This window comes from Pinus tabuliformis, chromosome 1_2, assembly GCF_031772625.1.
Source record: "Pinus tabuliformis cultivar Carrire ecotype Pingquan chromosome 1_2, CPIR1, whole genome shotgun sequence".
Taxonomy (NCBI): domain Eukaryota; kingdom Viridiplantae; phylum Streptophyta; class Pinopsida; order Pinales; family Pinaceae; genus Pinus; species Pinus tabuliformis.
The window spans coordinates 807,004,036-807,029,162 of NC_142298.1; the positions used below are offsets into that span (position 1 = coordinate 807,004,036).

General features: G+C 34.9%; 1 protein-coding gene across 4 annotated transcripts in view; it reads right to left on the reverse strand.

Annotated features, from left to right (window-relative positions):
- The window catches only part of LOC149208352 (putative LRR receptor-like serine/threonine-protein kinase At3g47570), a 65,960-nt gene extending 45,375 nt beyond the window's left edge, over window positions 1-20,585 (reverse strand). The window contains exons 1-2 of one of the 4 annotated variants that reach the window (XM_089396024.1): window positions 19,815-20,559; window positions 16,497-16,954 (exon numbers count right to left, since the gene is read on the reverse strand). In XM_089396024.1, the coding sequence (XP_089252150.1) occupies window positions 16,668-16,954; window positions 19,815-20,352 (825 nt within the window). In that variant the 5' untranslated portion in view covers window positions 20,353-20,559 and the 3' untranslated portion in view covers window positions 16,497-16,667. The other 3 variants (XM_089396022.1, XM_089396025.1, XM_089396026.1) reach the window with 3 other exon arrangements.
- Window positions 20,586-25,127: the final 4,542 nt, after the last annotated feature.

The following is a 25,127-nucleotide window of genomic DNA, read 5'->3' on the forward strand; positions in this document are numbered from 1 at the left end:
TGAATGAACATGCATGCAATTATTGAGTGCAGGATTCAGTAAAACGAGAAAACAATGAAGTGTGTGAAGCGAGATGTTGCAACGACGACTATTAGTGCATAAACAGTGTCATGCATGCGACAACAAGGAGATGCAATTAATAACTTGAAACACTACTTCTACAAGATAACATGCATTAAAACAACAACAAGCATTCAATAAAACCAAGCAAACAACATTCACAAAACCCAAACACAAAAAGCAACAAAAAAGCAGCAAAAGACATGAAAAGCATACTTACCCAGAAAAAGGTGTGTTCAGTGTGCCGAAGGTTCTTAGATGCAATGGGGAATATCAGAGCTCCAAGATCGACATGAAGAATGAGATATGAAGCATCAAATAAATAGTTTTGAAAAGATCAACGCTTATGACGTACATGCCACAAATATAGGAAAAAGTGACACTTAGCGGGAGGTTTCTAAAATAGCTTTTGCATGTAACCCCTAGCTCCGAAAAATTTCAGGAAAAAACTGCCCATGCATGCAAAGCAATATTTCTCAGTCCTCGAAGGAACCGGTCAACTTGGGAGCACATGCAACAAACTGCAAGCCTCTAGATGACTTCTGCACAGTTTCTGGGCTGAGTGGCTCTCGCTTCCCCTCAAGCTCTGCGCAATTTCTGGACTAAAGCTAAGGCTGCCAGCCAGAACTGCACAAATTTGAGAGCAAGCCCAGTGATGGGATGCTCTGCGTAATTTTCAAAGGGAATGGAGTTTGCTTGCTCTGTGCATTTCTGGAGAGCAGTAGATTGCCTTGATGCTCTTCGCAATTCTGGAGACCAAGGCTGGTTGCCCTCCAATTCTGCGCAATTCTCCAAGTGAGCACAAGAGCCGGTTGAAGACCAAGTCATAGGATGTCAGCTTGCGGGTGAAAGGTAAAAAAGTTAGCAAACACAAGATGATAAGCCAAGAAACTCAACTTGAAGCATATGTACCTGGGCAGTGCAAGACATGCTGCTAAGGATGGTTGGTAGGGAGGCTCCAAAACAAAGCTAAGGAAAAAAACTTGGAGGGTGGTTAAAGCCGCTACAATAGGTCCCCAATAACAATTTGGGAGTATAAAATTAAATATTTAAAGACAACCATCAAGAAATTGGTCAAGGAGAGGAAAGAGGATAATGCATCCAAAATTATCCAACATAAAACCTCCTTAAAAGGAACTTAAAAGATAATAGAGAAAGACATTGTGTCAAAAGAACTTCTTCTCCAAGAATGGATGGAGTTTGAATAATATCATAAAGCCCTTAAAGAAGAGGAAGAGGTGTAGCATCTTGAATCCTAAAGCCTTCGGCTTCAAGCTGGGGATATTAACACACAAATTTTTCATAATCAAGTAAAATATTTCCCATGGAAGAATAACATTGAAACCATTTTGGTAGATGGAACCTAGCTCAATGAATTTGGAAAAATCAAGAAAGAAGTGGTCTCCCATTACAAAATGCTCTATTTTGAGCCACAGGTTCTGAATGCGGTTGTCGTTGTGTATATGATAGAGGGAATTATGCCACAGATATCCATTACAAAACACTCTATTATGACCCACAGGTTTCGAATTCGATTGTTATTGCATATATAATAGAGGAAAATACTCCACAGAGGGAAACACAGGCTTGCCAAAGGAAGTAATAGAAGACGAAGTCAAAACATGGTTTCCCTATGTCGGAACAAAGCACTTGGCCTAGATGATTTCCCGACTCATTTCTATCCATTGTTTTGGGAGGTGATCAAGTTCAATTTCATAAGGATAGTAGATTATGTGTTCAAAAAAATTGCATAAGGCTCCTTCTTAGCCTTAGCACCCAAGGAGGTCAATTTGTCCTCTTTTGCTAGATTTTGGCCAATTTCTTTGTGCAACCTCTTATACAAAATAATCTCCAAAATTTTAGCGCAATGATTGAAGCCTATTCTCCCAAAACTCATCTTAGAAAATTAGGGAGCATTTTTTGGGTCAAAGGAAAATTATTGATTACATTGTGTTGGTGCTTCATTGATCCTCTTGTATAGTTGGTTTTACATTTAATGTTGGATTTAGTGGGTCTCTGATCCTTTTGTTTGGTTGGTTTTGTATTTAAGTTAAGATTGAACTTTTTGAGCTAATTTAGTTGTTCTATCAAAACAAAATATAATTTAGCTTTTCCAAATTTTTGTGATGTCAATTTAACTCATTTCTAATTTAGAGTATTGTATGGAGCAAGTATTTTTAATAAATAAAAAGTGTATTGCCATAAATAAAGGATATAGTTTGTTTTATAAGATAAAAAGAAAAATGTATATGTGTATTAAAAATTAAAATATATTTTGAATATTATTATATGTTTTTTTTTAAGGATTCTCAAATGTAATCTCTAATCATTACTATTATATTTGAGAATGGTTTTTCCTTACTTATATTTGGGGTAGTTGTAATTTCTCTTTGTATTTTTTAATAATTTAGACTCTTATGTGTTAATATTAAATTTGTTCTACTTCAAATAGGGTGACAAGATAGTTTGAGGACATTCCCAATGGTAGCACATGTAGCATGATCTGGTAGCCAACTAACCATAAGAATAGGAAATTAAAGTTATAAAAGGGCTCTTTAACATTTCCCATCGACCACTATTAGTTTAACATTGACCAATGAAATTTATAATGTTTATTTTTCAAAACAAAATATTTTTTCAATATTATTAAAAAATTTAAATTTAAAATATTTTAATTATATATATATATATATATATCTATATATATATATATATATATATATATATATATATATATATATATATATATATGAACGTTTTTTATGAAATGACATCGCACATAGCCATGCCCCTCGGCACACTAGACTTTGAAGAGATACCCAACCTATGAATGCCTTTGACCAGTCAATCCTTGACCTCCAATTAGACATTAGAAACCATTCTATTTCAAATTTTATTGTATATATATATTTAGATGGTAAAAGAAACCCTAAAACACCTCTTAGTGATGAGCTCATGGATTGAGCAAAGCATAATTATAGAAAACCAATGCAATATGGTGCATGTCAACATTTCCATATATGTCTTCTTCCGCTTTAGTCTCATTGATTCAACAAATTTAATTTCTAAGTTTTTACTTGCTTGATTCATTGTCTTCCCTATTAGCTTGTGGTTATCTCTATATCCTCGGTGCTTCTATGAAGGCATTTGATTATCGGGACAAACTCACTAGATTTAGATAACCCACCGATGTCCTACTTGCAACCCTCTACTTTACCAATTCCTTCCCATTCCACCCCACCCCTAGCCTCCTAATTCCTCATGCCTTCCACATCCTTGTTTCCTAAAACGCTACCTTTGCATCACTCTACATTCATCTACACTTCTATTGGCATGTATTTGCACCCTTTTGGTGCAAATGCTAGTATACCTTGTTTGGATCCTTTTGTCAACCTAAATAATTGAAGCTATGTTCCTTCTACACCATGGCCACAATTTCCCATGTTCACAAGAATTGAGTTTGAATCAATTGGATATCATGTTCAACTTGTTAATTTCTCTAGGTGTATACTATGTCTAATGCGAATTCTTTAATTCCTTTATTCATACTGACTTTGCAAGGGGCTGTAATTGTTGGGTACAATTCTTTACCCATTAATTGCATTTCCTATTGCGATGATATGAGATTACTATTTATTAAGCATTTCTCCACATTTGAAGATGATAAATAATTCCACATGATGAACCTAGTCCTCTCATGAAGTTTTTTTGGTATGGATTTGATGAGGAAGAGATCTCAATGAAGAAATGGAGAGAGAATTAGGACTTGCATCCTTAGACTACATGAAGTATGAGGGTTTAATATTTAATGGGGAAGAAGCACATTCTTCTTCTAATTTTCACACAATATGCAAAACATGAAGATGAAGGAAATGAACATATATATTGGATCTTATGTAGGGAGCTCAATGTATTATGTGGGATTTATTGTTATGGGTTTGATTTTAAGAAACTATATGTCAAGAAATATGTAAAGGGGGTGAACCAATGAGTGGATAAGAAAAAAGTTATGCATCAACATTTCATAGCTATCACATGAACTAATTTGATATTTGAAAGGAGTTTGGACTTTGTGTGGTTCCCAAGAATCATCACATGAGCTATTGTTGTAATATCCCTCCCCTTAATAATAAATGAAAATAATAAAAATAATAAATTATAAATAAAATTATAAATAATAATAAATAAATCACTTAATAATAATAAAAATAATAAATCATAAATGATTAAATAATAAATAATATTAAAAATATATACAAAGAAAATAAATAAAATAGTAATAACCATACTAAAGCTCTAGAAAAGAATAAGGAAACTATCAAAAAGAAGGAAATAAAACAAGAAAAGAAAACTATCAAAAAGAAGGAAATAAAACAAGAAAAGGAAACTATCAAAAAGAAAGAAATCAAAAGAAAGTTGCATGAGACACATGGAGCGTGTGCATGTGGTTCTCTTCCAATTTTGTTCTATTTAATAGATGGTGAGGAGGATGAGAGGCATTCCATCTTTCCGAGATTCTGTCTTTCATTCTCTTGGGAGAATGGTATACTAAGACCTAGGAGTCACTGGCAGTAGTACGTTGATTTAGGGCTCGGGGATGGCCAGTTGTAGCAAGACGTTGCACAATTGAGCCTACGGTTGGGTGGAGAGTCGTCCCCTAAACCTTGCTGCAGTAAGCCTACTTCGACCACAGGTAAACAGGTAAGCACTATTCATTCAATTTGAAGTTAGTTAATTAATTACATGTTTATTGAGCTAGGTAAGTGCCACTCTCATTTAAATTAATGTTAAGTTAGATATTTATTTATTGGACTGTTACATATGGTATGAGAGCAAGGTTCAGACTCTTGGTACCTTTGGGAATTAAACATTAATGCAATAACTAATAAGATTTATTGTTATTGTTCTAGATCTGTTTGAAAATCGTTGTTAAATTTTTGGCTTTAATGTTGCTTTTCTAAATTTGTTCTGAAAACACTTATTAAGGGCTACCCTCCAAAATCTATATCGGATCCAGACTTATTAAGGGCTACCCTCCAAAACCTATATCGGATCTAGGGACCAAATCTCTCTAGCCTTCATATACCGCCAAATCAGATCAATCGTTATTTTAATTAATTCTGGCTATGATCAAATCAAATCTCCAAAATAATTTTTTGGTATTCTTATAAGAAATCTCTGCATCATGGGTTTTATGGCTAAGATCTTAAACATAAATTAAGCCGCTCCTTCCTCAAATTACCTGTGATGTACTTGATGCATAAATTTCTGTAATTGGGCATCCCCTGACCTCTTAATTCGGATCACGAATTAATTATTGGACAACATCAGATCGTCTAATTCGGATCACAAATTAATTATTTAGCTGCGGTATCTTTGTTCCGCCTACAGCCTTTTAGCCGCAAGGAAGGCTCTTGGAATACTGGATAATTTCTAGCATTTATGCTAAACCTGTGAAGATCCCCGGTATTTTCTGTTATTCGGCTTAAGTCACTGTAAATGCCTGATTAAGGGTTTCATTTCTAGCAGCGGGGCCGGAATTTATCATTTATTTGTCCGAATGTTTTTTATTTTTCTCTGCATGAATTTCCATCCACAGTGTCCGAATGATGATCTCAAAATTGAAAGAATACGAAAAGAGTCTGTTTGAAGCCGTCAACATTTCTGAGCGAAAATCTCTACATATTTCGGCGTCAATATTCTCATCCAGTTTCTGATCCAGCTCCCATATGCTACCTTCACCACTCGCCATAACTGCAATAACCTCCCTTAAAACATGTAGTATCTTGTTCTGCTATCGCTTTCTAATTTGCATGCCTTTCTCTTAGCAAAAACGTTTTAGCATTTTCTTTGGCGTTAGAAGAAAAGATCTTCAGGTACCTGTTGCTGCTTTGCCCAAAATTACAGTACTGGATACATTTCCTGTACAATTTGCATAATGTAGACTGTGAAGATATCTTCTGACTTATGCTGATCAGTGTAGTTGCTGTTTAATGCACAAAATCTCTGTCTCCCTGATAGCCAAAGAAGCCTCAATTTCTGCGGATGGATTATATAAATTAACGAAGAGAAACCTATTCGACTATAAATTCAAGCACTACGCTCAAATTAGCCAAGCTTATTGTCGATTTCTTTAAGAAAAAAAAAAAAAAAAAAAATCAACCGGGCACGATACTCATGGATAAATTGGAATATTATGTTGGAAGCTGCCATAATTTTTTTCATTATTTAAGCCGGCCATACTTGCTGCCTCTAAATTGAGTTATTATATCTGCAACAATCCACTGCCATTGCCAAAATTCTCGAGGAGTGGCAAGCATTAAGAGGCCGTCATATTTATTTGACTGAAAATTCCCTTTTGACGTATTACAGAGGTAGTTCTTTTCTATCCGGATTTGAACATGGAAATTTTAAGGAAATTCTTCATAATTTTTTTATTTTATTTTTTAAAAATTATCCCGATGCCGATGTATTATAGCTAAATAAGGCAACCTGCATGCCATTAAAAAAAAACCAAAAACAAAAAAAACACTGATCTCCAAGCTGACTTCGTAAAAGTAGAAAGGATAGGGAGGAATCCCTTCTAGAAAACGCCGTACTACTTGCCTTTTCATAGCTTCTTACACTTTGTGTTGGCCAATATTTCAAAGATTAAATATATGCATTGGCATCCTTCAAAAATGTTTTTATATACTCTATATACTATGGACTGTCTTTAGTTATCTGAAAGATAAAATTACCTTTTTTTGGTTGGCAATAATTTCTCGCATAATTTGACTAAATTACAATTAATCCGTAAAAAAAAAATGCATAGAATATTCCTACACGCTATTTATGGTGTCGTAGCATCAATGCCTCCCTTTTAATATAATGCAACCACCCTCTATTATCTTAAACTTTTTTTACCTACCGATGCTTTCGCCTCTTTATTTGAGAATCACTTAGCTTTATATACTTTCATGAATGGGCATTTATGTGAATTTTTACGGCTGAGACGACTTTACAAAAATGGAATGAAGGTAGAAGTTGGAAAGCATCACCGGAGTTGGTACGTGTTCCAAATGAAATTAGGGATATTTTTTTTTTCTTCTATATTTTTTTAAAATACTATTTATGAATATTGTTAAGCATAAAAATAATAGAAACATCACTTTCCTATTTCTAAATACTATTTATGAATATTGTTAATCATAAAATAATAGAAACATCACTTTCCTATTTCTAAAATTTTGAATTTTTTGGAAAAATAAATACAAAAATTTTATTCAAATGTGCATCTGTTGATACAGTTAGTAGATGTGAAATTTTGTAAAATTCGATAAGTGGTTGATTCTCATCCTTTAATCTAATCTAAAGAAGGATCTCAGATAAATAAGTGAACAAACTATCTATCAAGACCGCCGCCTTCAAAGATGAAAGGTCTAAATGTCTCTCGATTTTCTTTGCTTATATTATTTCGTAAATTTTTGTTATTGTCTCCGAATAGTGAGTTTGGAGGCATAAGTCTTTCAACTAGTTAATTATTATATTACTTAAGGATTAGTAAGGGGCACACTTCTTGCGATTTTCCTAGTTAAACATAAAGAGGAGTGCGAAAAAATTATATCATTAACCTGCTTTACAATTAAAAAGATAAAAGTTAAATTTAGGATGGTTTTATAATAGTGAATGTGAATTGAGTTTAAATAATTAATAATATAATAATTAGTTAAAATTAGTTTCACATTAAAATTGTTTTATGAGCAAGTTATTATGATTTTTTATTTTGTTTTAATTTTAATTTACTTTTAAACTATTATTTTAACGGTAATTTAAGTGGTTGGCAAAAATATAAAGAAAATAGGATTTTAGTTTATTTTATTTTATTTTTACATTTTGAGTTTTAAATTGTATTTTAAGGAAATAAAATGGAAATATTAAAAAAAAAAAAAAAATCAAAATTTGGATTTAGGATCCACAAGAAGTCATTTCTAGAACTAGATGGAAGATTTTGGATTTAGGAATTATCATAATTAAATAGCTTGGCACTCTCACAAGTGAATGATGATTGATGATGATTAGTGAGGGTCATAGTGATGACCTATACAATTTCAAATGGCCAAGATAGAAAGTATGAACTAGAACACTCATATTGGTGTAAGTTGACAAGTGATAGACTAAGAAAATGTCTATAGGAAAATATTAAAGGATAACAATTGTATATCATTAACAAAGAAGATGAATTTTATGAAGTTGTGGCTTAGAGACTTGATATGGAGTAGCACATCAAGTTTATGATATTGTTGTTGAAAGAAGCTATTTCCAAGCACTCTAACCATTTGGAACATTTTGGTGGATTAAGCAGGACAACAAACATAGATATTGATGACCTAATTTTTTAAGTAGAAGGGTACAAGAACAGATACAAAATTACTTTCAATAGATGCAAATATTGTTCCTTATAGCAGAGCTTTTGTTTCATATCAGCAGTTAGAATGGCCTAATGAAGGTAGTGTTTCTACAGAATAGTGGCATGAAAGTAAATAGCCAGGCTGAGTTGATTCCAATCATAGAAGGTACTAAAATGTGCCTCTAAAACAACAATCCATTGATTTTGAATGAGACTCTGAACACATTTTTAACGTCATTTCTTGGAATGCAAACACTTTTAACTAGTTCATCAATAGCAAAACAGAATGGATTAGGAAAACATTTCTCAAAAAAGTCAAGATTATGTTGGCAGACTCGCTAGATGACTGAGTTTCTTTGTCAAATCAACTAGCTGACTGAGTTTCTTTGTCAAATCAACCTGCCAGCCTCCGTTTTCTGCTATCCTCCCATTCGGTTTTGTTTGGACTGAATTACCCAAAAGTGTAATTCTTTAATTATGTGTTGTTATTTCCATGACTAAGGCTAGAAATTCTCTCCTCTGGTTTCCTCTTGAAACCCAGACCTACAAGGATACTCTTCAAAGCTTGAATCTAAAACTGGCAACTAATCGTTTAAAACTAAGCTGGAAATGATTTTATTTTTCTTAATTACAGGAGCTCAAAACTATGTCATCTTTTCTATTCCCATCCATCCTAAAAGAAACATCAAACCATAGTCTTTTGTCTTCAAAAGTAGGGTACCAAAAAGTTCTTCTAGACTAAAGTAGAATTTTTAGCAAGAATTTTCAGCAACGTGATCATAGTTGGCCTGTTCTTCAAAATATGGAAAAATATTTTCCTCATCAGGATTGCAAAACTTTTCTATCTTTATAAAATATAATGAAAATCCGTAATCTCAACTAAATTATAATAGCTAACGATTATGAAACTTAATACAATTTAAGAGAAATAAATAAATTGGAAAATGAAATTTGCATTTAGCATTCTGAAGTGAAAATGGAGAAATATTAAGAATTATCCTTATACGTTTATATGTATATGTATAGTATAAAGGTTTGTATTAAAAAGTTTGAAGTATAACTAAAATTCAAAATATCATTTTTGAAAATATCCATTTTTATAATGATTTACAATGACAGTGACATTGGTTTTTTCTTAAATTCTACATATTTCAGTGTTGAAATTAAAATATACAATATACAAATAGTCAATATCATAGAAGTCAAAATAAAATTTTATATGGAGATAGACTTTACAAGGATCAATGAAATTGGTGAAATGTTACAGTTGTATGTAAATTGTATAATCTACTAAAGTAATAGAAGTTATTAATGAATTTATATAAGCGACATTTCATTATATTAAAAGGGAATTTAGATATGAAAATGGAAAATTATAGAACATGAAATAGTAATGGGTAATAACCTGTCTACTCTTTTCCTCTTTTATTTTGGTGATTAATTGTAAGAAAATATTCATGGTATAATTATTTTGAAATATTGACCCTGTTTTAATTTTATTTCTATTAGAATGTTTTTTCCCTTTTTCCTTGTAGTCATGTTTTAACATAGAATTATGTTGGCTATTAGGTGGCCTTTGAAATTAATGTGAATCTTCACTTAGTGAAGATTATTTTTCTTGTCCAATTTTCTGCATGTTTATAGTTATGGTTGCATCTCCTTTTCCATGCATTAATCAAAAGTGGAATCAATTCTTTTGATATCTTTTTATATTTCATAAACTATAGCCTGAAGGAAATTTTGTGGTTAGGTAAAGAAGATATAACAAGCAATTCATAAAATTAAGAAATTTCATATGAGGATGACACCTCTTTATATGCTCCTTGCAACACACCTATTTTCACAAAGATGATAATAAAATTATGGTGGTATTGATGAGTCCACAAAGAAATCAATATGCATCTTATCTACTTGATAATGTAAAAAGCTTGGAATGAACTTGTAAAAGAGACCATTAAATATGAAGTGGCATACATGCAAAACTAGTTTAGTTAATATGTAAATTAAAGAGACACTAGCTATTTGGCAAAGGTGTGAGAAAATAGTGGTGTAATTTCAGGGAACTAATAAATATAAACCTAAGATAACAAGATACTAGCCTTGGGAGAACAACAAACCTATTATTAGAATAAGGTGATGGAAAAATATATAGACAACAACCTTAAGAAGTGGAAGCAACATTAATGATCAACTAACGCAGTTAAATAATAAAAAGGGTCATTGTCAAGGGCCTGAAGGGTATGATAACATTGAATTAAAGAAGTGAATCCATAATAAAATTCATCAATTTGAGAAGATAAGTTATGTGATAGTAACAATATTTCCTAGTGTAACAATTTTATACATTTCAGAGAGAGGAGGAAAATAAACTAGTATGACTAAAGGTGAGAAAACAAGGCCAATTTAATAATATTTCTATCTTTGAAGCTAGTAGACACGGAGTGGATTGGTCAACATGATTGGTAAGGGTCAAAGTGATGGCCTATAGAACTGTCATTATAGGAAGTTCTAAGCACTTGTAATCGGTGAGAAATGACAAATGATAAACTAGGAAAATGTTCCAAGGATAATAATTGTTTAATTTTTTTGAAAAAGAAATACATGATGTAGACTAATGAGAAAACATTGAGCATGAAGTGTAGGAAGAAATATTGTTGGAAATTCTATAATGAGAATTTGATAAGGATTACATATAAATTGGCAAAAGAAGTGAGATTCAACTAATAAAGGGTGCAATTGAATAAATTTCACTCACGAGTGGATTGATCATATATTGTTACCTCATACAAAACAACTTCCTAGTGCGCGTCATTAGTATTGAAAGAAGTTATTGCCAAAATACAATGGGCATACCAAATCATTCATAGATGATAATGATGGTAGTGGTTCCAATCGTTCAAAGTCTAAACTAAATATTTAATGAGTGAAAATTAAAGTGGAAGAATCCCTATTCCAACTTGAACATGGGTGAATCTACGATAATAGAGATCAAGTGGAAACTTGATGAGAAAAGCAAATCTTTTTAGGATGAACAATGAAAATTATGCAACTAATGAATAAATCATGAGGGGGCAACAAGCCCTCATGCAGGTAGATTAAGCATAAAATAAGACTTAAATAAGATGACCTCTTGTATGTGTGCTATTTGGATAAGAAAAATATGTATAGTGATCATGGAATTTTAACTTGATATTGATGATTTAAATGATTATACAAATGGTAACATATTAGCAATGAATTTCATTGGGGAAGGAAGAATAAGTGATGAGAGATTAAGACTGAAGATGGTGAGGCTAATTTGAAATTTAACGATGTACTTAGATGAGTATACCTAATATAAATAACATGAAAAGATTATCTAAAAGTAATTGGTATCTTGATGGAAACATGACACTAATAACACTAACGAGATAACATAAATCCTAGATGGATGTTGAATGTTTGTACAAGTAAATGAAATTGATGAATCATGATAAGAATACTTATAGAATATTATTCTATATTTGTATTGAAATGTATCTCAGATTAACGATGTTTCATGATATGATGGTATGAGGGTGATCATGCTCATGTGGTTCATATTTATATAGTTGTTACAATAGTGATGATGTATACTTATGATGATGATGATATGCATAGGCATTATGATGTTATGTCTAGGTATATTGACATATTCATTTACTACGTGATGATAGGTATTTAATGTTGAATACTCATGATGGATATGATATGCATAACGTGGCATAGGAATTATGATGCTATAATATGAGGTTTAGTGACATGTGGTTCATTTATTATGTGAAGTCATGATATGTCTTTGATGTAAATATGTTGATGTCATAACTTATGATGGTATTTCATGAGGTGAAGCATGTGATAGTTTCATACAAATTTATGACATGCATAAGCATGCAGTTCGTTATTATTCATAATGATGAATGTTCTCATGATGACATGCAAGACTTGGCATGTGGATTATTTTCTATGATACAATGATGTTATAGCTAATGCATTGGTTGCATGTTGAGGTGTGATGATTGATAGGACTCCACAAATGGGCCAAGAGGGCCAGCTTAATTGATTATCTCGTGCGAGCCCATACGCACGAGGCAGAATAAGTAACATCATATGGGCTGGGGACAAACTCAATCAACACTACATATGCCAGTGGTTCCTTTGTCTTGTGTATAGCTCTTGATGGATAGATCTTGAAGAGCTATGGGATCATCTTGAGGAGGCCAAGTGCCTGGTGTTGCCTGTTATTGGATTGGGATGCCGAAGTCTGGAAGGGATGTAAAGGACTTCGATACCTGGGGCTGTGTGCCTTAGTAGTTGTGGAGGGAGTGGGCCAGCCTTGCGAGATGCCCGGGGTCATTGAGTACCGGACCGGATGCCTGCCTTGGGGCAGATGAGGTCTGAGTCAGGCGCGAGCCTTGGGGCCAGCCTTGGACTACGATACAGACCGGGTCAGGCTTAGCTTGGTGCCGAAAGTGGGAAAAAGGACAAAGATTCCTTGAGATTTCCTGGGGTGTTGAGGACTTTCGATGCCTGCTGGTTATACTAGTTCAGCAGAGGGTGTTGGCAACATGAAGTAAATTAAATAATAAATAATAAATAATAAATAATTCAACCTAACTTCGGAACGAAGTTCCTTAAAGTGGGAGAGTATGTAATATCCCTCCCCTTAATAATAAATGAAAATAATAAAAATAATAAATAATAAATAAAATTATAAATAATAATAAATAAATCACTTAATAATAATAAAAATAATAAATCATAAATGATTAAATAATAAATAAGATTAAAAATATATACAAAGAAAATAAATAAAATAGTAATAACCATACTAAAGCTCTAGATAAGAATAAGGAAACTATCAAAAAGAAGGAAATAAAACAAGAAAAGGAAACTATCAAAAAGAAGGAAATAAAACAAGAAAAGGAAACTATCAAAAAGAAAGAAATCAAAAGAAAGTTGCATGAGACACATGGAGCGTGTGCATGTGGTTCCTCTTCCAATATTGTTCTATTTAATAGATGGTGAGGAGGATGAGAGGCATTCCTGCATTCCATCTTTCCGAGATTCTGTCTTTCATTCTCTTGGGAGAATGGTATACTAAGACCTAGGAGTCACTGGCAGTAGTACGTTGATTGAGGGCTCGGGGGTGGCCAGTTGTAGCAAGACGTTGCACAATTGAGCCTACGGTTGGGTGGAGAGTCGTCCCCTAAACCTTGCTGCGGTAAGCCTACTTCGACCACAGGTAAACAGGTAAGCACTATTCATTCAATTTGAAGTTAGTTAATTAATTACATGTTTATTGGGCTAGGTAAGTGCCACTCTCATTTAAATTAATGTTAAGTTAGATATTTATTTATTGGACTGTTACAATTGTCATGTTTTAAGAGACTAGTTGAATTATGACATCATATTGAAAAGCACTATGATCAAGGTTCTACCCACTCAACTGTTACATGAATGGTTGCACTAAAAATATATTTAGATGCAACTTTCGTACACTTAAGGTAGGTACCTAGGGTATTCAATAGATAGGTCATTCCTTGTTTCATTTTCATGGTATTAGAGTTTGGTTTCTTAGAGATGAGTTTTATGGATTTCAAAATTATGTTTAATTAGAATCGTAACCATTGCATGCCCTAAAATAGCTAACTCTAGGGTGATATCTAACCCACGTGAGTGTATCCCCTAATAGTTGGTGCCATTTGATAACCCATTTGGGGTACCCCACTAAATTTTTTTTTGGAAACTTGCATATAGTTACGGAAGTGGTTGGTTGCAAGTCACTTCTTATGAATGTTTATTGACCCTCATAAAGGTGGTTCACAATAGTTTAATCTACAATATAGTTTTTACAATGCTTCTTAGCTTGGATCTAAATATATATTAGAACTTAAATTGGTTGAAGCTGCATCAAATATAAGTCTATTTTGGATCAATAAAAAACATTGGATTATATTGATGGGTGAGTGTGAGTAATATATTGACTATGTTACTTTAATTGCGAAGATAATTTGATGGCGTTTCATAATGCGATTTCATAAAGTGTTGGCCCAATCACTTTGTCAACCAATGTTGATCTATGTAAAGGATATACATTTAGCTACATGTATCCTAATACCCTAAGATCTATATTTTAAGTAAACTAACATGATCAACCTACCTTGTACACCAATACAATGATTCCACGTTTACATTGTACTTGGAGGCACATTAGTCATAAGTCAATGAAACTTCAACAATGATGCTAACTAGATGAAAATTCCAACTACTTGTAAGTGGACCTGTACTTCATCTAGCAAGTACATGTGTTTTCCATGTTGTAGGCATCACTCTGTTAGGGTAGTTCGTGTTGTAGAACTTCAAAGGAAAATAGGTTTTAGTTGGATACTAAATGGCTTGTTCAGCCAACATTCATAGTGCACAATTTATTTAGTGTTGACCCCCCATTAGGTCAAGGGATGTAAATTAAGACATCATTAAGCTATCCAAGCTCTACTATTATACCCAATTCCTTTTTGAAATCTAACCCCAATTAGTGAAAACATGCACATTGCATATCAAAATGACTCGAGTTATATAACGAGAAAAGATGTCGAGCAAAATCGCTCAGATGCTTTAATTAATGAAGTTGATGATAACTCCTCCAAAGATCAATTCTTAGTCCACATCTTTTAGAAATGTGTTAGAGAATAAAATATGTACAGATTTGAGGGACAAGTAGACATACAAATTAGAAAAGTGGAAAACTAAAGACAACTAGACACCAAATGAAAGTAGAATATTATGCATGAGACTATGTGGTGAAAAGCATTATCCTTCTTCCTTGCGCTTTTCATTCCTTAAATATTTATTGCTAAACTTTTGCTTGACATAGTTCCAACTTTGTATAAGAGTAAGGGCATCTTCATGAGGCCCCTTCTTTCATACTTTCCTCACATAAATTGCATTTAAATAATGGTATAACCGTAAAAACATATGAAGCATTGCATGTCCTTGATATTGTATTTCATTTTCTCTATAAAATCATTATAAAATAAACTTAGTTTATTTTAAAAGTTTTGAAAAAAATATATTTAAATTAATTTCATTGTGGTTTATAGCCCAAATTACTCCAACAAGTTACTCATTCACAATGGTTTAAATTAATAATAATAATAATAACAATAATCTAATTTTGATATTCTAGTATAGCCAAACATCAAGTTATTGTATGAGACCCTCTTGTTTGTAAACAAAAGATTGCTTCTACATAACAATTTCATTATTTATATTACCAATGAGTATATATTCTACCGTTTCAAATTCAAATCTATATCTTACAAGAAAATCTATATCTTACAAGAAAGAGATTCTTTTTTAATAAAGAAATCCACTCAAATAATACTTTATATTTAAAAAATATTCATAATTATATAAGATATGAAAAAAACCACCCTATATTGATTAAAATTAATAAATAAAATGCCCATTATTCCAAAAATCTAATCTTTCAGAGTAACCAAATATTATAAACTCTATTTCTAAAATGTGAAATTACCAAATATTATAAACTCTATTTCTGAAATGTGAGGAATTCCATTCTCAACAAATGTCATTAATTCTTTACATGTGGAGGACCAAGAATTCCAGCTATAGGATAGTTAGAATCAACCAATGAATTATATGAATCAAATAATAAAAAGTATAGCGTTTAGTATTTTATAAAAATACCTCTCAAATAATTAAATTTGGGATTGAGAAGTAACCATAATAGTGATAGTAAAACAAAATGTCATTACATAGTTTTCCTGTACCCAAAGCAGAGCCTCCTCTACATTAGATGATGAAAGAGTGTGCATAATTATTAGGAAAACAATCAATCCTGGAAGTAGCAACTCATCTTTAGTTCTCCATCGTCGTCTTTAGTTCTCCATTGTCGTCAAGATGAAAAACGTCCATTGAGAACCCAAATTTGACATTAACAGGGCATTGAAATTTCTGAAAAATGGATAACGATTTCATTAACCTGGTATGAACTTACAATTTTCACATACTAAAATGTAGAAGAACTTTGATCATTTGATGTTATTGAATTTATATTTGGTGCATTTGTATGGCCAAGTAAATTGGATATACCAGTCCTTGTAGCAATTGTTTTTGCCACCAAATCTTCTTTGAGATTTTCCAACACTATTACCACATCTGTCATAGTTGGTCGTTAATCAGGTGAATCTTTTGAACAGAGTAAACCAACCCGTAGCAAAGAAAGTAGACAATTGTGTATATTATTTTCTTCAAATCCAGCTCCATCTTGTGCACTAAACAGATTGTTGTCAATCACCTCCTTCACTTTGCTTGGAAATGCTAGGCTGACCCACTTGTGCAAGTTTAGGTCTCTAATAAACATGTTGTTGGTTGGTCGTTTTCTGGTAAGCATTTCCAATAACATAATGCCGTAGCTGTAAACATCTCCTTTGGTAGAAACTCTCTCACCCAATCCATATTCTGCATTAAAGGAAACCTCAATAAATATTTATCTCACTAGTGTATACAAAATTGTTGATGAAAAATGACAATTAAAACTAATTTTAAAAAAATCCATCCCTGGAGCAATGTAACCCATTGACCCTTTCAAAGTAAGTGTTGAAGTAAGTGAATCACCAAATTCTGTACCAATCAGTCTTGCAAGACCGAAATCTGTCACATGGCCTATCATGTCTTCATCCAACAACACATTGCTGGGTTTTATATCACAATGCACAACTTGCACATGAGAATAATGATGTAGATATTCCATGGCATGGGCCACATCAATGGCAATGTTTAGTAGTGTTTTCAATCCCATGCCACACACATCCTCATCATTGTTGTCATCTTTGTCATGATACAAATGCTTCTCTAGGCTTCCGTTAGACATAAATTGGAACACTAAACCTTTGAAATGGAGGTTGGAGCAGGAGGTTATGATTCTCACCAAATTTCGATGCCGAATCTTTTGCAAGACACTACACTCTGCTTTGAAACTCTTCTCACCCTGGTCATTTTGCAATTGGAAAACTTTCACAGCAACAATTGTACCATCACTCAAAATTCCTTTATAAACTGATCCAAAACTACTTGATCCCAACAAGTTGCTCCTGCTGAATCCATTGGTTGCTATGTGAAGCTCTTGAAATGAGATCCTTTTGTGCTCTAACTTTTGACAAATGGATTCTAAAGAATCAAAGTTTTGCACATGTATATTCCGTCTCCAAAGGAACCCCAAGAGTAAGCAACAAAGTATAAAAACAATAGCTCCACTCATTGGAAATAGTATTTTCTTCACAAGTGCAAAATGACTTCTTGATGTTGGACATGCAGGTAACATGAATACTTTTGGTCCACAAAGGCCTGGATTCCCAATGAAGGACATGATAATTGTTTGATTTGCAAAAAAATCCACTTTTGGGATTTCCCCTGTGAGATTGTTGAAAGACAAATTCAAACACTGAAGCATTTTCAATTTTTGGAGAGACGCTGGTATTGGACCTGATAACGAGTTGAAAGAGAGATCGAGGTTCACAAGACTTAGTAAAGCTCCAAGTGAATCTGGAATAGAGCCTTGGAAGGCATTTCTAGATAAATTCAATGTTTGTAATTCACTGCAACTTCCAAGTGTAGGTGGAATGAGCCCAGTCAAGTGATTGGAGGAAATGTCTATAGCTTGAGCCATTGTAATTTTACTAATCTCCATGGGCAACGAGCCATCTAATAAATTCCATGACAAGTTCAAATAGAATTGTAGATTAGAAAGTTTAGCAATTTCTCGTGGAATGCTTCCAGTGAGCATATTGTGAGACAGGTCAAGTAATTCCAAATTTATATAGTTTCCTAAGATGGCAGGGATACTCCCTGATAACTTGTTGTCATGAAGTAAGAGTCTTCTTAGTTGTTTAGACGGTGGAAGGGAATTGGGAATCTTTCCAGTGAGTTTGTTTCTACTAATGTCCAAGAGACCAAGTCCTTGTAATTGTTCAAATTGATTGGAGATGTTACCTTCTAATTCATTGTTCCCTAAGTACAATCTTTCTAATTTTGTAAGGTTTCCAAATGGTGGAATGGTACCATTTAAAAAGTTACCACTTAAATTTAGAAAGATTAGGCTACTAAGATTGCCAATATGTGGAGGAATGTTTCCTTGTATTTTGTTGTTTGCTAATGAAAAGTAAGACAAATTGGTAGAAAGTCTCCCTATGGAAAGGGGCAAGACACCACTTAGTTTATTGTCACTCAAGTGTAGTTCTTTTAACTGAGAACAATTCACCACTTAGAACAATATGTGGAGGAATGTTTCCTTGTATTTTGTTGTTTGCTAATGAAAAGTAAGACAAATTGGTAGAAAGTCTCCCTATGGAAAGGGGCAAGACACCACTTAGTTTATTGTCACTCAAGTGTAGTTCTTGTAAGTGAGAACAATTCGTAAGAGATACAAGAAAGGGCATGGTTGTGGTGCTACCACTGTCAAGCTCATTATTATGCAAGTATAAACTTTCAAGGAGGAAAAGGTTACCCAACTCTATTGGAACACTCCCACTCAACTTATTTTCATTTAGATAAAGTTCTTCAAGTTTGGAACAATTCCCAATGGTATTTGGTATGTTCCCACTAAGTTGATTTCCCCATAAAGAGAGGTAATTCAAGTTGTTGAGCTTGGCACAAAATTCTAATGGAATGTGGCCTGTAAATTTGTTTTCGTAAATTGTAAATAGAATCAAAGTGGAGATATTGGACAATGAAGGAGGAACACTGCCAAACAATTCATTTGTAGAAAGGTAAAGAGTTTGAAGATGGGTGAGAAGGCCCAATTCTTTTGGAATGCTGCCAGTGAGGTGGTTGTCGTCAATGGCCAAGTCAGTCAAAGTGGAGATATTGGACAATGAAGGGGGAATGCTGCCAGATAATTCATTTGAATCAAGGTAAAGAGTTTGTAGATGGGTGAGAAGGCCCAGTTCTTGTGGAATGCTGCCAGTGAGGTTGTTGGTGTTAATTTCCAAGTCAGTCAAAGTGGAGATATTGGACAATGAAGGGGAAATGCTTCCAGACAATTCATTTGTATAAAGGGAAAGAGTTTGCAGATGGGTGAGAAGGCCCAGTTCTTGTGGAATGCTGCCAGTGAGGTGGTTGGTGGAAATGTCCAAGTCAGTCAAAGTGGAGATATTGGACAATGAAGGGGGAATGCTGCCAGACAATTCATTTGTATAAAGGTAAAGAGTTTGCAGATGGGTGAGAAGGCCCAGTTGTGGCGGAATGGGACCAACCAAACTGTTTTCATACATTCCTAAAATTATCAACATGGAAAGGTTTCCTAAAGAAGAGGGAATGGTACCTGTTAGACTGTTTGCTCCCAAGTAAAGCTCTTGCAAATGTGACAGGGAAGACAACTCCCCGGGGATATTTCCGCTCAGATTGTTGTAAGAGAGCGCCAGCGAAACCAAATTTCTGCAGCTGCTGAGTTGATGTGGTATATTTCCTTCCAATTGATTATAGTGCAGCAAGAGCCACCTCAAATGAAAGAGGCGTCCCAATTGAGGTGGGATATGACCGTGGAGCCTATTTCCTGAAAGATCGAGTGAGCGTAGGAACGACAAATTACCGAGCGAAGGGGAGATGGTGCCGCGTAGATCCATGCCACTGAGACCGATGGCGACCACTCTGTCTGGATGACGGCCGCCGCATGTAATAGCTGTCCAGTTGCAAAGGGGGACTGTGGGGCTCCAATTGGCCAAGGAATTATTGGGATCGCTTGTAGTTAGCTTCTTAAATGCCAACAGGGACTGTGCATCATCATGAAATGAATGCACAGAGGAGAAAGGGAAAAGGAAGAGGAGAAAGAGCGCAGGCAAAGCGAAAGAGGGAGACGGCATGGCGATGGAAATGGAAATAAGGGCGGGCTTCCGGCAGTGGGTATCGTGGGAAGGAGGGAGAGAAGCAGTGTTGCAGTGGGTATGGGGCTTCTGGCAACGAGTATTTATAGGAGAAAGTGCGCGTTATGTGGAGAAACAGTGTAAACGTCCGACGAGTGTGGCGTGTGCGAGGAGGCGTAATAAGATTGAGGGGCGAAGACAGAATGGCGAGAGCAATGAGGTCATTGGTCTCACAGTCATAGCGGTGTTGTCAAATGTAATATACCTATTGTGATTAACCCCACGTAAGGTAATTTTAAATTACCAATCAGTTAATCAAACCTGCGTAAAAGTAATTTTAAATTACATATCAGTTACAACTAATTCTTGGCATGGGTTAAATGGATCAGCGAGCACCCTAACAGGGGGGAGAAGGGGATGGAGAATGGTGTGCTGTGTGGACAGGCAGAGGAGGAAAAACCTTTTTGGAAGCAAAAAGGAAAAGAAACAAGAAAGGAAAAGAACTGGTTAAGTCTGGTTAGGACCAGATAACCAAGCACTGAGAGTGCAAGAGTCTTGCTGAGGGCTTGAGGTCTGCAAGATGGCTCAGGGGGAGACTTCCATTTGTGGAATGGGTCTCATGGCTGGGTGGACGAGCAGTATTATGTTTAGGTGACTTGCTTTGTTTGAGAACCATTCCTAGCTCTGGCGAACCAGGTACGTTTCAAACTGTGAAGTCTCTGACTAGAAATAAATGCACAGATGATTACAGTAATTTAAACAGGAAAACATGTTTAGCATTTTCCTAGATACTGTAGCAGTGTTAATATCAACGCACAAATGTAGACCAGGAATTAGGGGACAGATTGTCCATAGCAGACCGGGGTCTGAGATACGCTACTGTAAAACAGAGCTACATCTAGCTATTCGGCCAAGACCGAATACCGGTACCGGGAAGGGTAAAAGAAATCTGGTTCTGTAATATCAGATGGATATACCTTCACTAGCAAGGTTAGAAAGTTATTCAACAGTCGTATTGCAATAGTGAAACAAATACAATATTGGAAGCTATTCAATAGCTGTAACGTTGATAGTGAAACAGAAACAATATTGAAAGCTATTTAACAGTCGTATTAGTAATATCAAAACAAAAATGATACTGAGTTTTAAAAGAACATTTTTAATACTGCAATGTGTCCATGAAAATGAGGGTTAGGACCCTGGATGAGAATAGAGGAGCACTGACCGAAGTCGGGTGTGACTATTTACCAACGTTATCTGAGTAAATAAATGAGAACAGAAACAGAATAGATGAATACTCTCAATAAGTAGAGTCACTGTCTAGTTATGTGACAGAGAGCGACCATTATGGTAGCAAAACCCAGTTCTTAGAACGATAACCAGGAAATAATGTTCCTTACATTTGATCAAGATCTGCGCATGTAGTCTCAAATGAGACTTACAGCTAAAATGCAAAGTTCTATACCTGTAAAAGCAAATACGGGTTATTCATCTAAACTCAAACTGAAGCTTAGAATATTGAACAAATGTTACATTTACATATACGTACTTCTGTTTACAAATGAGAGCGAGACCTGTATCTTTTTAAACATCGAAATGCTGAGACTATATCTGTAAGACAATTACATCTATGCGGCATTCCCGTAACAAAGGGAGATTATAACACAGGTCACAATCATTCGCAAGCATGCCAAACCAGTAAACAAAACGGTAAACTCATAGTGGAAATAGAGTTCAAGATCTGAGTCAATATCATAACCTAGATTGACCATTCGGGTGCAAATATATTTACAAGCAAAATAGAATGTTGAATAAACCCCATAATTCGCATTGGTACTAAAATACATGTGAAAACAAACTTATATGAAACAACCATAAATCACCAGAGGCTTACACAGTCTCACAGTACCAGGAATAAGTGCGAACGCTGAAGGCGTAACCAGTCTACGACGCCATGAACTTAAAATTACAGTATTGTGCGGCAAAACCCTGAAAGTAAGACCAAATGCACACATGGGTTGAGGATTAACCTCATAGGGTTTGTTACCGGTCAGGGCATGGAAGCCAGACTCGTAACCCCTTAACACAAACAGAGATAACCCTTTCACTCGGCATGCCGGTGTGGCAGCTATAGTGAAGACAACAGAAAAGAACCAGCTATAAATCTGAATAGAATTCGGAATATAAACAAAGACTCTTTGCCAAAACCAGACAGCAACAGAGATGTAACCGCAAAGACCCTCTACGGGAAATACCTCAGAAGTTGGAAGGAGGAAACCCGCAGTAGAATGGCGGTCTGCAACTATATGAAATCATGCCATAGCTTAAAAACTGAGCTTTGAATCTCTGTTGCGAAAGAGTAATAGAATAGACATAACTCACCTGTGAATGAGGAGGTGGAACCGTAGGAAGAAGCCACTCCAGTTCCATCCGAAGAGTTGCAGGCCACGGCTGCAACCACAGGAACCGAGAAATCAATTCAGAGCGAAATTGCTGTAATCAGAAAACCCAACAACTAAGCAATAATATAAGTGTCAAACCCAAAGCATTACCTGTGGCGATTTGAGAACAGGAAGAGTCTTAGCCTCGGATGCTTCTGCCGGATGAAGAAAAATTGCAGGTGACATTAACTCTGAGGAGAAACGATGGACCAGAGCCGAGAGGTTTAACGCGCAAATGAACCCCGAATCTGTAGGCGGGTGATTATAAACCCTCTCAAACCCTTGCAAACATAATAACCCTCCGATCTCTGGATGAGATCTCAGCCGTCGAAGTAAGGCGGGAACCCAATGCACCGGAACCGAGATTCCCGTCTCCGAAGTGTCACATGGCCATAAGAGCCAGATCATGCCACATACCCCCGCAAGGACGAGTGTCTTAAAGATCAGGGTGAGCTGGCATCTGTGTAATCTGCGGCAGGACCATGAAAGGCCGCGCCAAGTTAATACACGCTGTGGGTTAGACTTATAGCCAGGTCGGTGAAACATAGGTGTAGGATGTACACACAACTCCGGTCGGAACCCATAACGTATTGTATAGTTCATATACCTTCAATGTATTCGATTAACAAACAAATGATGTAATATTTTAATGTTGAACGAAAGTATAAGTTTGTGATTGCTCCTTAATAGCACGGCATATATATATATAACCTCATGGAAATCAAATGTACCTGCGGGTTTATATGTTAGGTATATATATATATTAAAAAAAAAAATTAGTAGAGGTGTGACAATATGGTATCAGAGCTAAAGGTTGCAATACTGGCGCCTTTGGGAATTGGTAAGCGGAAAGGATATTGAAGTACGCCATCAGTAGGCATTAACTCAGGTATGAGTTTAATCATTCACATATTCATTTATGTCGTACACTACTTTTGGCATGACAGGTGTGATTCATGTTTATAACTTCTTTGAGAAGTAGGTGATAAGTTGTTGCATAACTACGTTCATAACGTTGGATTCCTGATGAGGATAAAAGACAATGAAACTTTTGTCGCACTTAAGAACAATATTGAACACTCATTGAGGAAGTGACGATCAACTACCAACTTTGATTTGCACATATGGCAATAACATCAATGCATATATTGAACTAGATTGGAATTACAATGAACGAACTTAATAGGCCAATGCATGAATATAAATCAGGGGGAACATCCTTGAATAGGATGAAAAAATTGTTTTACCAAAAAAAAGACATTAGAAGAACCCCTTTAGATATTGGAAAAAAAAATTAAAAAAACATGCAATGGGTCAAGCAGCGAGACTTGAGTGTCATAACTAACTTTTGATTTAGCCTTGTCATGGATACATGAAGATGATTGGTAGTCGAGATTGGTTAGTGTTGTATGACTAACCCATAGAACTTATATGCATTAATTGAATTGGACTAAGATTGCTACAATTCGTAAACAAGTAAAGTTGATTGATGTCACATGCATGGAATGTGTGTGTGAAGATTCTTACTCTCTCTGCGCTATAGTTCTAGTTGTTTATGAGAAGAGTCTTAATTTTATTCACCATGAGAATGCATGATGAATAGTATATGCTTATGTCCTAATAGTTTTAATGATGATTACCTTCTAATTAATTGAAATCCATTAGCATGGTATGTGCTGATGTTAATCATTACTTGTTGGGAGACAAAAACCATTGGAGCCTCGATTAAATGATGGTTGAATTTATCTCTACTATGGGAATGATGGATTTCTTATGCATGTTGCATTCCAGTGTGAAGTTAAGGGTAGAGGCATGTTCAGTGGGTAACATTTCTAGGACCCATTCATGGTATAATTACATGTGATAATTATTCATAAATAGACTACCTGTGTTAATACAGTTGTCAGTAAACTCTAATTACCTTCCCCAACCATAGATGCTTCCAAAGGAAAAGGAAGCAAGGAGAAGGAAGAAGACCGTGCTGTAGGGACAGACGGAGATGGGAAAAAGAAATCGCTAAGTCTGGTGATGACCAGATAAAGCAAGCTTTGAGTGTTAGAATCTTGCGGAAGACTCTAAGTCTTGGGATGACTAGATAAGCGCTCGATGTGCATGTCAGTATTCCTTTGACCATGCTTAAGGAGTTGGAAAATGATAACTATAGAGTGTTGATGTTAATGATTTTCATAATGTATCCTTGAACTCATTATTCTGAAATGGTCACATAGTAGTGTTATGATAGTTGTTGCATATAGCACCAAATGGTAGCTCTAGTGCATGTGTGACACTTAGGAGATTATGCTTCTAATTGCATAAGTAGAGCAATTGCTTCTG